This window comes from Engystomops pustulosus, chromosome 2 (assembly GCF_040894005.1).
Source record: "Engystomops pustulosus chromosome 2, aEngPut4.maternal, whole genome shotgun sequence".
Taxonomy (NCBI): Eukaryota; Metazoa; Chordata; class Amphibia; order Anura; family Leptodactylidae; genus Engystomops; species Engystomops pustulosus.
This window is the reverse complement of record NC_092412.1, coordinates 224,322,740-224,337,881: the sequence shown is the minus strand read 5'-3', so window position 1 is coordinate 224,337,881 and position 15,142 is coordinate 224,322,740. Positions and strand designations below refer to the sequence as shown.

Here is a 15,142-nt window from a genome sequence, read left to right as displayed (position 1 = left end):
TCTTCAGGCTTTCTATCTTATTTCGTATTCTGTGAAAAATAGGCAGTTTGAAAGGAAAATGAAATTTGAAAGATAGGGGTGAAGAAACGCTGATCAATAAATGACTAGTAAAGGGTTTAAAGTGCACCAGACATTGGTAAACAGTGTAAGCGGGGGCGGGGCCTTTATGGAAATTATTATTATTATAATCCAATTGTACATAGTAGTAGAAACATACACATCAAAAAGTTTCAATCTTGATGTATGCAAATGGTGTGGGGGTATTTTACTCCAAAATCATCTGATTCCACAGTTATCGGCCTGGTACATTGGTTTTCCATCATTCTAAAAACGATTTATAAACTGGCCATATTTGCTAAATGCTAAACATCTGAAACGACTGCTCTGTGAAGCTACAGTAATGTGTAATAATGTTTTAAATTATAGATTCTACTATAATTTCTCTCTTTAAATACATTGGTTTCCTAATATTACAATAAAATACTATCGGGAAAATGAAAATCCTAATGAAATCCTAGGTGCCGTTTACTGCCCACCATAAATCTCGGCCTAATGTGGGCACCAGTCCAAAAACCTACCAGTCCATTAAAGTTGTGCCGTGAAATGTGGTAAAACTGGCTTAAAATGCCACCAAAAAACTGGCGTAAACAATTGCTACAATTGTTTCCAGGCTTCTACTGGATTTTAGTGAGGCTTACCAAGGCTATGTTGGGCATTCATCAATTGTTGATGCATGATCCTTTTTTTGGCACACATATTGTGCGGTTAGACTGGAATGTTAGACTTTGGCGCAATGGCTTAATGAATTGGTGCACAACCGAAAAGGTTCTGAACTGACTCCACATTCATGGAGGTGAAATAGAACCTGGTAGGCCAGCTTTTAGCTTGTCTAATTTGTAAGCCAAAAAGTGTGTCCAAAAAAGTGTCGGGAACCTTGAAGAGAAGGAAAAGTGTCGGGATTAGTAAGATGCGCCCAAATTGAGTGACCAAAAAGTAAAAAGGCGTGAGTGTCAAATATCTAATAATATGTGTCTAATTAATGATGAGGCATGCACCTAGATCCAGGGTATGCTGCAGGGGGGTATAAAGACAGGCTTAAAAAAAACGGCAGTCTTGATACATGACATTGCCATGGCGGCATCGAGCCTCGGGTTGGCTTCTCTTACCTTGAAGGCTTACGGCACAACCTGCTCCTAGAAGCACTTTAACATCTCGGCTCATTTAGCGAGAACCTATTATGAGAGAAAATAATAACACGCTCGTTGCGTGACGCTCCCTTGTAATGAAGCAGATGAGCAGGTCTGTGGGAGGAAGAGATAATAAGAGAGAAATAGAATGAAATGTTGATAAACACCGACGAACAAGTGAAAATGATTAGGGAAGATTCAGTAGATTTGGAAGAAAGGTCAGAACGGATGATGAATACATTTATTAATTACTGTGCCGGTACAGGAGAGCAGAGCTGGAGAAGAGTGTTCATCAGTGGAATGGGTTTCCCGAATTCAAAGAGGTGAATCATTCATTAAGGCAATGCTCGTAGTGCAATCTTCTTATGTACTGCAAGTCCTCTATATCATCTGCTCAGTAGTGGATAGGATTTCTTGGCACAAGTGATAATTTGTGAGTTCTATGAGCACACAGCAGTAGTCAGAGTCTTTTTACTCACTGCAGTGTAAGTCAAAGGTATATGTCAGTATATACTCCATTTTATAGTCGTACATTATGGCATATAGACTAAGATATTTTGACCTAAAGGCCGCTCATAATTTCCCAAACAGCAATAGGATATTGCCTATAAAAACTTCTGTAACAGTACAAAATGCCCTCAGCTCCTCCCCTCTGCTCTGAGCGACAGCTGCTGAACTGTTATGATTTGACAATCAGGCCTTTGCTCACGATGGTTACATACAAGATAGGTTCTCTTAGTTTCTGCTTGAGTACTGGTATATTTTATAATTTTAATAATTATAATTTTTTGTCAGCCTTGGTCCAGTGTTCTGAGCGCTATGTACTGCAGTATTTGCTAGCTTTATTGGTATGTTCCGATAAAGCTAGCAATTTCACACTGCTATTACTGGGGTAGGGCTAGGGAGCTGCTTATTTTAGTAAGCAGCTACTAGAGACAGTATTCGGGTGACAGGTCCTCTTTAAGTCGAGGTCTGCCTGTACTTGGATCAGTGGATAAAGCAGAGATCCTGAAACCCAAAACATTGAGAGAATTCCCAGTTTGACACTTGTAATTGCAGCATTACGAGGATCTTGAACTTGAACTCCCGTGAATATGTAAACTATAAACTTAGTATTAATTATAGTTTAATATTTTTCTCTAGTGGGGCAGGTCTTCCTGAAGGTCTAAAAATCTTTTCTTTTAATTTTCAAATTAATTGCTTATTTCAGTCCAGTAATGCAGCAGAGTACAGTAGTCCGAAAGCTTTTCAACAGAATATTTACACACCAGTTTTTTAAAGGGGATATCTGGTTTCATTAATTTTTATTCAGTAATACTTACCTTGGTCCATGCCTCCTGTCCAGTGTGGCTTCTCCAATCATGACTAGTCTCAGTTGGTATACAAAAACTGAGCAGTGACCTCATGTCCACAGCATGCACCCCCTACACAGGTCCCCCTCATACACGCTGTAGCGTGTAGCGTGGGTAGGGGTGATGGTTGGTGCCTCACTGGATCGGAGGCACAGACTAAGATAAGTATTACTACTTTATTATTTGGAGATCACTTGGGTCCCATGGTATAAAAATGACCAAAACTGAACAACACTTTAGTGAATCCTCCATATGGCCTGAAATTGCAACTGTTTACCCCCTTGCACCATGCTGAGTGGGTTTGGAAGAGTAAGAAAGAGCCCTTGCTGGGGACCAGTTCGATCGGGCCGCCTGAGGCAAACTATAGGCCATTTTACGCCATGCAGGACCTAATTGATAGATGCAGCATAGAGTTATGGGCGAAGTTTAAATATACACTGGCGCACGATTTACCAGCATGTGATAAATCCCCCCCAATGTCTATAAAAACCATTCAGCTTTTATTTTTCAACAGATGAATACTGAATGGTTACAATGAGCAACTTAGACCAGTTCTATAGAACGCTTTGACAGTTTCACAGCATATTCCGGTCAAAGTATCATGTCTTCTCTCATGAGATAATACAATATGGATGATGTAACGCCTTTGCAATGTCCTGACTGCATTGGTTTTTTACGCCTAAGACCAATGTCAGATGGTTATTACGTGCGAGTTCTGATATACACCTATAGATTGAGAGATGAGAGAAGCCTGATCCATTTTCTACTGACATTTTGCCCACTAGCCACATTGATCCCTTCAGTTTTTGTCTAAGTTGCAGCCACTGGAAATAGATTTTTCTCTTTTGCCTTGATTGGGGTCAAGTCTAAATGAACTTTCTTTTCATCCTTCAGGCGCAGCAGGCGAAAGTAAAAGAAATACTCATTTTATTTTTAAGAAATCTGCCCTGGAACAAGTTGAAAATAGTTTTGCGGTTCAGTGTTGGATTCCATCTTGTGTCAGAGGTCATTGATTACCACAGCTTATTTTTAGGTCAAAGAAAGAAGTAGAGTAGCTTTAGTCTGAACTCGGAAATATTGCTGCTGTAAACTTTATTTCTGTTCTGTAGAACACTTTTATGATCTTGTACTATACTGCCTGTACAAGGAATATATATATATGTTGGCTTTATGGTAGAATTTATTACAAGGGTTTTCCAGGATTTACAAAAGGAGAATGAGTCATTATAAAAAATAGCTATAATTAATTCTTCATCTCCCCATCTTATCGTCACCATCATGTTAGGTTAGTCCCCGATGATCTCATTATGCAAATTTGGCATGAATTCTCTGATGTGACAAAATTGAGACATTTTCAAGACAAAAATGTCTGCGATGACTCTTGCCCTCTATTGTATTGTGTTTTCGAGTGTGGAAATTAATAAAGTGTATCAGCAACCGTCTTACATTTCACATCGATGTAAATTTTTTTATTACTTATTTGATTATTAAATATGGCAGAGGAAAGAATGAAAGGGAAAAACTTTCTTTTCATCTGAAAAGTTTTGAAAAGTGATAGGGTAGCTGATAGGGTTAACCTGGAGTATGCAAAGACAGTAAGGTGCCAAAAAGTAGCATTGTCAAGTGCAGAAAATGCACGCTGTAAGGCTCCATTCACACAACCATAATTGTGACGGTGATCTGGCCGCACAATTTGTGGCCAGATCAAAACCCCCATTGACTTCTATGGCACTCGGTCACGGTGCGGTAAGAACACTGTGCCTCATCGCACCCATCAATGCAGCAAAATATAGGTCCAGTCCTATCTTTGGGCTGATGGTGCTGCATCTCAGGTTCCTATGGAGAAGGAGGGAGTGAGGAGCGGTCAGCCTTCTCCACTTCTTCAGCCTAGCCATGTGCTTTAGCCAGGATGAGTACATGGTTGTGTGAATGAGGCATTAATTGTAGCCCAAATCTCACAGCTGTTGCAAATTCCTGTTTCTATGAAGTGCCTAGATTTATTATGAGGAATGTGCCTACATGTTTTTTAGTTACCTTAAAATATTACCCATCAATAACATTTATCGCCTTTACATACAGGGGATAAATATATGAATGCGGGTGGTCTGGACTATTAGATATTCCCCAAATCAGCATATAGAAGAAGTCCCATTGCAGTCATGAGGATGAGCTCCATCCTGTGCTCCATTGTCTTCTATGAGATTTTGGGTTGGCACGACAACATAAAAGTTCAAAGCAGAAGGAAACTTGCAATTCCTGTGTTCTGTTTATTTTTTTTGGGGGGGACATACCAATCCTTCATATAGTTATTTTGTTTGTATGTAAGATTGAAGTTTTTACTTTCTCTAGAAGTTTTCTTCTGATCTTTCTTCATTAACTCTTGTCTTACTTTATGCAGGTTTGATTTCTGCAGTAACAAATGAGATCAGCAATAAGCCAACTGGAAGATGGGATCCAAGTCAAGATACAACATCTACCACCCTAATAGAGGATCTGGAAGGAGAGGTGCCTTTCATCACTACGGCACCTACTATGACATTGTTGAACCACCACCCGCTTTTAGAGGGCATTCTTCACGAAACTATTATGAAAAAAGACTTTCGTCATCTTCCATCTTACTTTACCAGGACCAGACAAGATGACCGTGATATGAAAGACAGACTGTCTGCGCTGAAAACAAGGGTTAATCTGGCACATGCAGACCATGCGTTGACATCTCACGATGATTCTTCTACACCTACAATTCCTTTTAACCCATCCACAATGATAATGGACACTACTTCCATTGTCACTGAGAATGGAGGAGAAGTACAGGACACTGTCTCATCCTCTCCAGTCCTGGATTCACTGCCAACTTTACATTCCCATGTTGCACCCCAAACAGAAAAGGGTAATGTTTATTATGCATCGCAACAAGGTGAACGCCACATTGAGCCTCTATCAATTGCTCATCCCTACATTCCTGCTACAACACAAAGTGGAATTGGTACGTCTGGGGAGACTGAAAGCATCCGGGGCGTTAAAGCGGACACAAAGGATACAAAAAAGACAACATCCAACATATCACCGAATGAAGAAGAAGAGGAAACTACAACCAGCACCATTATTACCACAACTGTGACCACGACAGTGCCAGTACCAGGTAACTGTGTCCCTTTGTAACCACAATAACCAGCCTAATAAATGGGTTATCCCAACTATAAAACATCTACAAATACATAACCCACAGTAATGCTAGTAGCATAACACAGCCACATGCTGGGGGACCCCCAGAGTGTAGGGATGTGACTACTAACTATGGGACCCATAGCAAAACAGGACACATTTCAATAGGCTTAGATAATACACACAGTGATATCAGAGTACAAAGATAATAAGGAAATTGATGTCACAATGCAGGGATAATGCCCACATTGATGCCACAGTACAGGTATAATAAAAGTGAAGTCACACTACAGGGATAATGCATACAGTGATGTCACAGTACAGGGATAATATACACAGTGATGTCACAGTACAGGGATAATATACACAGTGATGTCACAGTACAGGGATAATGCACACAGTGATGTCACACTACAGGGATAATACACACAGTGATGTCACAGTACAGGTATAATATACAAAGTGAAGTCACAGTACAGGGATAATACAGTGATGTCACAGTACAGGGATAATGCACACAGTGATGTCACAGTACAGGATAATACAGTGATGTCACAGTACAGGGATAATGCATACAGTGATGTCACAGTACAGGGATAATGCACACAGTGATGTCACAGTACAGGTATAATATACAAAGTGAAGTCACAGTACAGGGATAATGCACACAGTGATGTCACAGTACCCAGGGCCGTTGTTAGGGGCGGAAAACTGGGCATTTTCCCATGACCACCTATCCTAAAGAGGCCCCCTGCATGTGAACTTTTGTGGGCAGAGGATATATTGCTCTTAAACGTTGAATGCTCGGTGAAGATGCTTCTCATCCACCTCTTGTCTGTATATCTATCATCTATCCTTATAGTTATCTATCTCCTATCAATTGCCTATTTCTTATCTATATATCTATCTATATAATAATTTAACTTTCTAGCTTTTTGTCTATTTATCTTCATATCCTCTATGTACCTATCTATCTCCTACCTATTATCTATCTGTCTATCAATCGATATTCTATCTCTCTTCTACTTTATCTATCTCTTATATCTATCTCCTATCATCCATATAGCTATCTATATATAATCTATTGTATAGTTCTATAACAATAGTTATATAGATATAAATCTATATCATCTGTCATATTTATCTTCTATCATCCATCTACCTCTCGTCTATCATCTCCTATAAAATTCTCCTACAGTCCCATATTACAGATACTTACCTTACGACTGGGTGTAACTACAAAGGAGTTATTACTGTTCAGGGCTAAAGGACCCTCTTACTGACTGTAACTGTTGAAAAATTGTTTTATTTTGGAGCCCCACTTTTAGTTTTGCCCAGGGCCCCACTTTGTCTAAAACCGGCCCTGGCAGTACAGGGAAAATACACACAGTGATGTCCCAGTACAGGGAAAATACACACAGTGATGTCCCAGTACAGGGAAAATACACACAGTGATGTCCCAGTACAGGGAAAATACACACAGTGATATCACAGTACAGGGATAATTCACACAGTGATGTCCCAGTACAGGGATAATTCACACAGTGATGTCCCAGTACAGGAATAATACACACAGTGATGTCACAGTACAGAGATAACACACACAGTGATGTCACAGTACAGGGAAAATACATACAGTGATGTCACAGTACAGGGATAATACACACTGTGATGTCACAGTACAGGGAAAATACACACAGTGATATCACATTACAGGGATAATACACACAGTGATGTCCCAGTACATAGATAATACACACAGTGAAGTCCCAGTACAGGGAAAATACACACAGTGATGTCACAGTACAGGGATAATACACACTGTGATGTCACAGTACAGGGATAATACACACAGTGATGTCCCAGTACAGGGAAAATACACACAGTGATGTCACAGTACAGGGGTCATACACACAGTGATGTCACAGTACAGGGATAATACACACAGTGATGTCACAGTACAGGGATAATACACACAGTGAAGTCCCAGTACAGGGAAAATACACACAGTGATGTCACAGTACAGGGATCATACACACAGTGATGTCACAGTACAGGGATAATACACACTGTGATGTCACAGTACAGGGATAATACACACTGTGATGTCACAGTACAGGGATAATACACACAGTGATGTCACAGTACAGGGAAAATACACACAGTGATGTCCCAGTACAGGGAAATACACACAGTGATGTCACAGTACAGGGATCATACATTTCAAGTGTCTGAAAGTCAGAATATTTCTAGTTGCCCATGGAAACCAATCACAGCTCAACTTTCATTTAATCAGTGCTCATGAATATTTTAAAGGGGAGCTGTGATTGGTTACCATGGGCAACTAGAAATATTCTGACTTTCAGACACTTGATAAATTTGCCCCACAGTGATTTCCCAGTACAGAGATAATACACACAGTGAAGTCCCAGTACAGGGAAAATACACACAGTGATGTCACAGTATAAGGTTAAAAAAATACATCTGTGTCACAGGGATAATAAACACAGTTATGTTTCAGTACAAGATGAATAAAACATATTGGGGCACATTTACTTAGCCGTTCCACCGAGTTACCCAAAAGTGCATTGTGCGACGAGAATGCGCTCTGCCACAATTCACTAACATTGTGCGCCCAATATCCTGCATGTGTTGCTTCCCCACTCAGGTCCGCTGGAGTTCACCTTCTTCTTCCCGGTGCATGTAAATGCATTGTCTTGTGAAACAATTTGAAAGTTAAATCCCGCACTCAGTCCGATGGCGAACCTTTTAGAGACCGAGTGCCCAAACTGCAACCCAACCTCACTTATTTATCGCAAAAGTGTCAACACAGCAATTCGGACAGTAACTCATCGCAATCTTCTTGCTCCGTGCTGTACCACAACTTTCAATGTTACTTAGGAAATCAATATCGTTGACAGAAGGGAAAATTTGGATTGCCATTGGAGCTTCCCTTGACAACCAAGAGCAGTAGCTCCAATGATAATCTGACCCTGTTCATACAAGATCAGACCCGGATGCTTCACTTTAAAATAACGCTAAACTTGTCATGTCCTGGGCTACCTGGGCTTGCAGAAGCATCCCTTAATCTCCTTTCTGGTGAATTCTGTCTTGGGGCAATATTCTGAGTGCCCACTGACAGGGCTCAGAGTGCCACCTCTGGCACCCGTGCCATAGGTTCACCACCACTGATCTAGGGGATAGGGAATAACATAAAAATACTTGGAACAACCCCTTTAAGCATTGCCCAGTGTGACATCATTGGTAGATGTAATATGCCAGTGAAGTGTTTGAAGAGGTCTCTGAAGAGGGGAAGCCCTTACAAGGATATATAAATTATTTTTGTTCTTTGCTTTTTAATTAGACATTCCTTTAATTAAGATTTGTTTATTTGTCTTTTTGTGAAATAAACCAGAATAACTGAAACAATTTCTAAGCGTGAAGAGAAATTATGAAATTACCTTATAAATTACACTTTGAGCATTTCCCAGAACACATTTTAATCAGCACAAACTCTTTTGGGACAGCAATTTGTGGGTAGATGAGACCAAATAAGAGAGTATCGGAAGACATCCTGCCTCGGAATAAATAGAATTAGTTATTTTCTGATTGTGACATATGGACATCATCCCATAGGTTTGCCTGCAGCCTGATACACTGTGCCAAAAATCTCTCTCCGCTACAATACATTATTATAGATGTGCACATTGGGTTTGTCGTATCAACTCTAAATGAGACAAATACATTTAAATGATCATCTAGGATACTATCTTCTTTCTTACAGAACCCTGCAGTAAAAATTTTACGGCTCCTGAGGGCGTTCTGCGGTCGCCGGTTTATAGAAGCGCTCCGTATAACACTGGCCTTGACTGCAGTTATACAATCTATGTGTATTCTGGTTATGGAGTTGAAATTAAGGTAAGCCCTATGTAAAATAATGACAGGGAGTGAAAGTACTGAGTAAATGAAGATCATATAACTGCTATACATTGTATGGAAATGTCTAGGAGTGTATACATGGGTATTAAACCTTCACAGCATAAAAAGGAAAATGGTCAAATTGCTGTAATATTACAGATTTGGATAAAAGGTTTTATATGCTGAGCTGACCTTTACAACGCTGCATCAAGAAAACTTTATGCAACATACACATAACAGAATTAGTAAAACTGGAAATGCTTGAGTTGGTAAGATTATGTATTGTGTATAGCTGCAGTAGTTTCTTATGATCAGTATCTCCAGGGGGCAGTGTGTTACACTTATCTCCAGGGGGCAGTGTGCTCCACTTATCTCCAGGGGACAGTGTGCTCCACTTATCTCCAGGGGCCAGTGTGCTCCACTTATCTCAAGGGTGCAGTGTGCTCCACTTATCTCCAGGGGGCAGAGTGTTTGCCTTATCTCCAGGAGTCAGTGTGTTCCACTTATCTACAGGGGGCAGTGTGTTCCACTTATCTCCAGGGGAAAGTGTGTTCCACTTATCTCCAAGAAGCAGTGTGTTTGCCTAATCTCCAGGGGGCAGTCTGCATGCCTTTTCTCCAAAACTGGCCGTACTAACGTTGTCCCCCCGGCAAGTGGACAAAAAACACAGACTCGTAAATTGGGATAAAAAATGGGGGGTCGGACACAGCTTTAATCTTTAAACAAATTAACTGTTGGTCCAAATGGAGAACCCAAGACCCTCCTCTTACCACCTTGCATGCCAGGCCCCGCCTCCGCGGGGGCATGTCCTTGTTGATTCGTCAGGTGATTGATCTCCATCCCGAGAGGGTCAAGGATTCCGCCATAGGCCAAGCTGTGACTTCCAATACATAACAAGCAATGAAAGAACACAAAACATATTAACAAACACTTACAAAACCAATAACATTAGCAAAAAACAAAAAAGGGGGAGGGCGGGATCTTTCCTAGCGCGGAGCCGTCCAGAAAGAGGACGGGATGCTCCGCGCCAGGGAATAAATATCCCAGACCTGCACCCCCGTGTGGCCAGCGGAAGCACTGGCCCCCGCAGAGCTGCCGGGTGGGAGGGATCGAGGGGCGGGCCGTGCTCCAGCAATAGAGCACGGCCAGTCCTGCAACCCACGGGCTTAAGCAGCCCGAGGGTTTAACAGTAGCAGTGTGCTTGCCATATCTGCAAGTAGCAGTGTGCTTGCCTTATCTCCATGGGGAAGTATGCATGCCTAATATACAGGGAGCAGTGTGCTTGCCTTATCTCCAGGGAGCAGTGTGCTTGCCTTATCTCCAGGGAGCAGTGTGCTTGCCTTATATGATCTTGCAGCTTTATATCTTGCTCTGTGTTACTTAAAATTATTTTGTCTACAGCTCCTATGGAGACTTATCTCATCTGGCAGTTTTACTGTCTGTCTGTCTGCCGTACTTCTTGGTAATGTACCAGTACTGTTCATCGGCGGCCATGCTTTTCTTATCCCTTTAAAAAAATTGGAAATCAGGGGTTAATGAATGGGATCCCTAAGAATTAGGAAATAAGTAATGTTCTTGTATTTTCTTTGACAGCCTTATGGCTGGCAAACAGGACAACTAGTGATGAGCGGATCCAAACCACAATGTTCACAACTGATCTGCTCATCCCTACTGAGGGCTTCTAGCCTCAGGAATAGTCCCCACAGTCAGACCCAACCCATCAGGTGATTGTTAGCCCTCATGGGCAGAGTCCACCTTCCACTTGTTTCAGTTCAACGCAGTTTGGAATATTTTGTACTTCCATTTGTTTTTGTCTTATTGTAAATTATGTAAACCACTAATCAAATTTAGAGTTAGAAGTGCTCTATAAATAATTGATAACAATATATTATGGCTTATTAATAAAGGACCTACTTAACTGGGGAAACCACTGATACCTTAATAAAGGGATTGTTTGGAGGTTGAAAAACAACCTCCGGATCATGGGTGGCCCTTTCCTGACCATGGGTGGTATTTCAATTCTATACACCCCATTCATCTCTATACAACATCTGCTTTTCTGTTTTCTTGTGCTTAATCTCTATACAACAGAGATGCAGTACCGGCACAAACCATGGTCAGGGGTGGAGCTGTTTTTGGAAGACAGGAGCCATGTTTTTCAACCTTTGGACAACCCCTTTAAAGGGAACCTACCACCACAAATCTACCTATAAAGGTAGATCAGGTGCTAGGTGGATCAACGGGACATGAGGATAGCCCTTTTAAGGGCTAATTCTCACGTCCCCACACTTTTTTAGTAACTTTTATTAGCCTTGTATGCAAAATTTTTTATGCAGCTACTGGGACGTGGAGTAGCCGCATCTGAGGTTACATGGCCCGGCTACTCCACGCCCCGGTAGCCTCTTTTCCCCTCCTACTCACCATCTTCGGCGCTCGTCCGACGAATCTGCCGCCTGCGCATGCGCAGAACAGCAGGCCCGCGCCTGTGCAGCCCAGCTTTGGAGCCTGCTGTTCTGCGCCTGCTGTTCTACTCACCATCTTCGGCTGCCGAATCTGCCGTCTGCGCATGCGCAGAACAGCAGGCTCCAAAGCTGGGCTGCACAGGCGCGGGCCTGCTGTTCTGCGCATGCGCAGGCGGCAGATTCATCGGACGAGCGCCGAAGATGGTGAGTAGGAGGGGAAAAGAGGCTACCGGGGCGTGGAGTAGCCGGGGCGTGGAGTAGCCGCGCCATGTGACCTCAGATGCGGCTACTCCACGCCCCAGTAGCAGTATGAAAAAAATTTGCATACAAGGCAGATTTATGGTGGTAGGTTCCCTTTAAATCCTTTGACTTATAATGGGATATGAAAGTTTCTACTACAGAGGCTTATATCAAAACTCTGTATGTAAAGGGTTATCATAAAATAATGACTTCAGATGTTGTCGAACAGTTTTTTTCTATGGGAAGTCTATAATTAAGGGCTTATGTTCACATGTCGCCATTCTGTCACTTCCATAATGAAAAAGCCTGCTGGATCACCATGTGAAAGAATTTGGTAGTTGCTCTCATACGCCATCCCTCCTCCATACAACTGGTGTTCATAGCCTGCCGATTAATTAGAGCTTGGCAATCGCAAAACAGACAGCTAGGCAGGTCGTGCGCAGATCTCTACACATTGTATTATAGCAATTAGAGACCGGTAACGTCAAGGTCGAAATTATCCTAAGTGCTATTACAGTTATTTCACGTTCTTTCCGTAACGTATGGAAAGTTATGGATGTATTTACAATATGGGGAAATTATTATTATTACAAGAGTGACGTTATGGTTTTACAATCTATCTTATATTTATTAGGTTTGGTTTAATAACTACTAGTTAACAGCTATTTTAGAGGAGAATATTTTTTTGCATGGCATAAGGTAAAACATGGAACTGGTTCTGTAATAATACAAGTTTCAATAAGCAGAAAAGGCAATGATCTGCCAGATGCAAAGGATGAGAATCTGTAAATGAGTTGCATACAAAACGCAGCTTCAGTAGATGATTTTTGAGTAATTTAGTTACCTTACAAGAATGGCTAATAAAGAACTGCCCCCTTGAAAATGAAGTCCAATACACTGGCCATATATCATAGAGCAGGAGAAGATAAGTCTACTGATATATAGTTTTGTTAGGAAATATTTAGTATAACTTTTTATTAAATTTACATAAAAGAGTCTAGTGGCCGGTTCTGAATGACAGCCAACCCTACCATCAATGGGTTTTCCAGAATAACCCATTATAACCCAGCTAGTTGAGTGAGGCACTCAGCTATCTTTATAACCACCATAGAGATGAATGGAGCAGCTGGTACATGCCTAACTAGCTGCTCCATCATTTTGGGTGCAATGGATCTTTGTTCACTGAGACCCCCATCTATCAACAAGTTAGGCCCTTTCCACTTGCTATGACCAGACAACCCCTTTAATGACCCAAGATGTTTCCAGGCCCCTTATATCAGCTGATAGAGACACCCTCCTGGTGCAATGAACTTTGAATCCATACCTATTCATTTGACTGTATCAGTAATCAGTGATATGACATAGTATCGGACCCCTACCAATCTGTAAGTCATCAATATCATCATTCTGGAAACCCTTCTTAGTTTGGAGATACGTGTTACATATCGAATGTGATTATACAACATGTATCTCCAGCCGTAACGTGGACACAAAGAATGGACTTCTAAATCCATAATGAGCAGGTACTTTAATGAAAAAAAATTTCAGTTCTTATCATTTTAGGTTGCGTAATCCTTCTGACAACAATGGGGGATTGTACGCCAGCTTTTGGACTTACAAGCCCTGAAATAATATCAATTCCTTGCAAAATGTCAGGAATTGTGATTGTTTTTTCCTTTTAAACCACCTCAACGCCATGTACCTCCTGTATCCGGTGGTGCCAGAGGGGCGGGGTTTCATCATACGCAGGTGATCCCCAATGTGTGTATTAATTGATAACTAGGTGCTACTATAATTCTTGTCAAAGAAGAGTGTCTGTCCCCTTACAGTCTAGCAGTATCAACACTGATTGCACTGATTGGATAGTGTTAGAGAAATCCCCTCCCCAATGATAACATCCAGTTGTCAATGTATTCATACTGTACATTCTTAAGGAGAAAAACAGATAAGAAGTACAATACAAAAAAAATGAAAACCCAATAGCAGTAAAAAACAACATCCATTTATTTTCTGTATTTCTGCCTCTAATTTGTTCCTTTGTAACACTGAGCTTGTAAGTAATCATATCATATGCTAGAATTTTTAATTGGTTTACATAAAGCAGCCGTGTCTGGAATATTGTGGGCCACGTCGCTGTTCTCTGTCTGGCTCCTAGGTATGGGAAATGATGATATATAAGTGAACACCTTCACTGCTCTTTCTGCATATTGCTGTATTTAAAATGCTGCTATGGAGACCACTCATCCCTCTTAGCAGAAAGGATAGAAATTGGTAGAGACGTGAGAAGGTTTTTGAGAAGCATGCAGCGTTCTTTTGTATTGTCCTATTACCGAGTATGGCAGCGGGCAAAATGTACTGTTCTGAGTAAATGTTATTTTATCACACTGAACTTTTGTGCTGAATAGAAAACAAATATTCACAATTTCTGCATCTTTGTCCGTAGAAAATGCAAATTATACCAATGATTTGCAAAAAAATAAATAAACCTAAATTTCCATAATTTGCTGAGAACTTTGAGCATGTAGAATCTAGATCTGTCCATAAAATTGGTAGATGGACCTAGATAATTTATCTCGGCTTACCTAATCCTGACAATCAGGACAAATTGTGTTCTTTACGTTGCGTTCACATAATTCAAAATGTCCGACACATTTCAAGATCCAGAAGAAGACAAATATTTTTTTCAAATCCCCAAAAAGTCTCAAAATGCATAAAAAGACTCAGCACATAGACCAGCAGGAGACTGGAGTGACTATGGGACTTTTATTGGGACTTTTTGCGAAAGTCTCAAGTCATGAATCTGGCTTTGTATGGTGTT

At 41.0% G+C, this 15,142-nt stretch overlaps 1 protein-coding gene across 1 annotated transcript in view; it reads left to right on the top strand.

Annotated features, from left to right (window-relative positions):
* The window catches only part of SEZ6 (seizure related 6 homolog), a 420,901-nt gene that overhangs the window by 221,744 nt on the left and 184,015 nt on the right, over positions 1-15,142 (top strand). The window contains exons 2-3 of the mRNA XM_072138287.1: positions 4,938-5,681; positions 9,489-9,622. Of these exons, the coding sequence (XP_071994388.1) occupies positions 4,938-5,681; positions 9,489-9,622 (878 nt within the window). The remainder of the gene's footprint in view (positions 1-4,937; positions 5,682-9,488; positions 9,623-15,142) is intronic.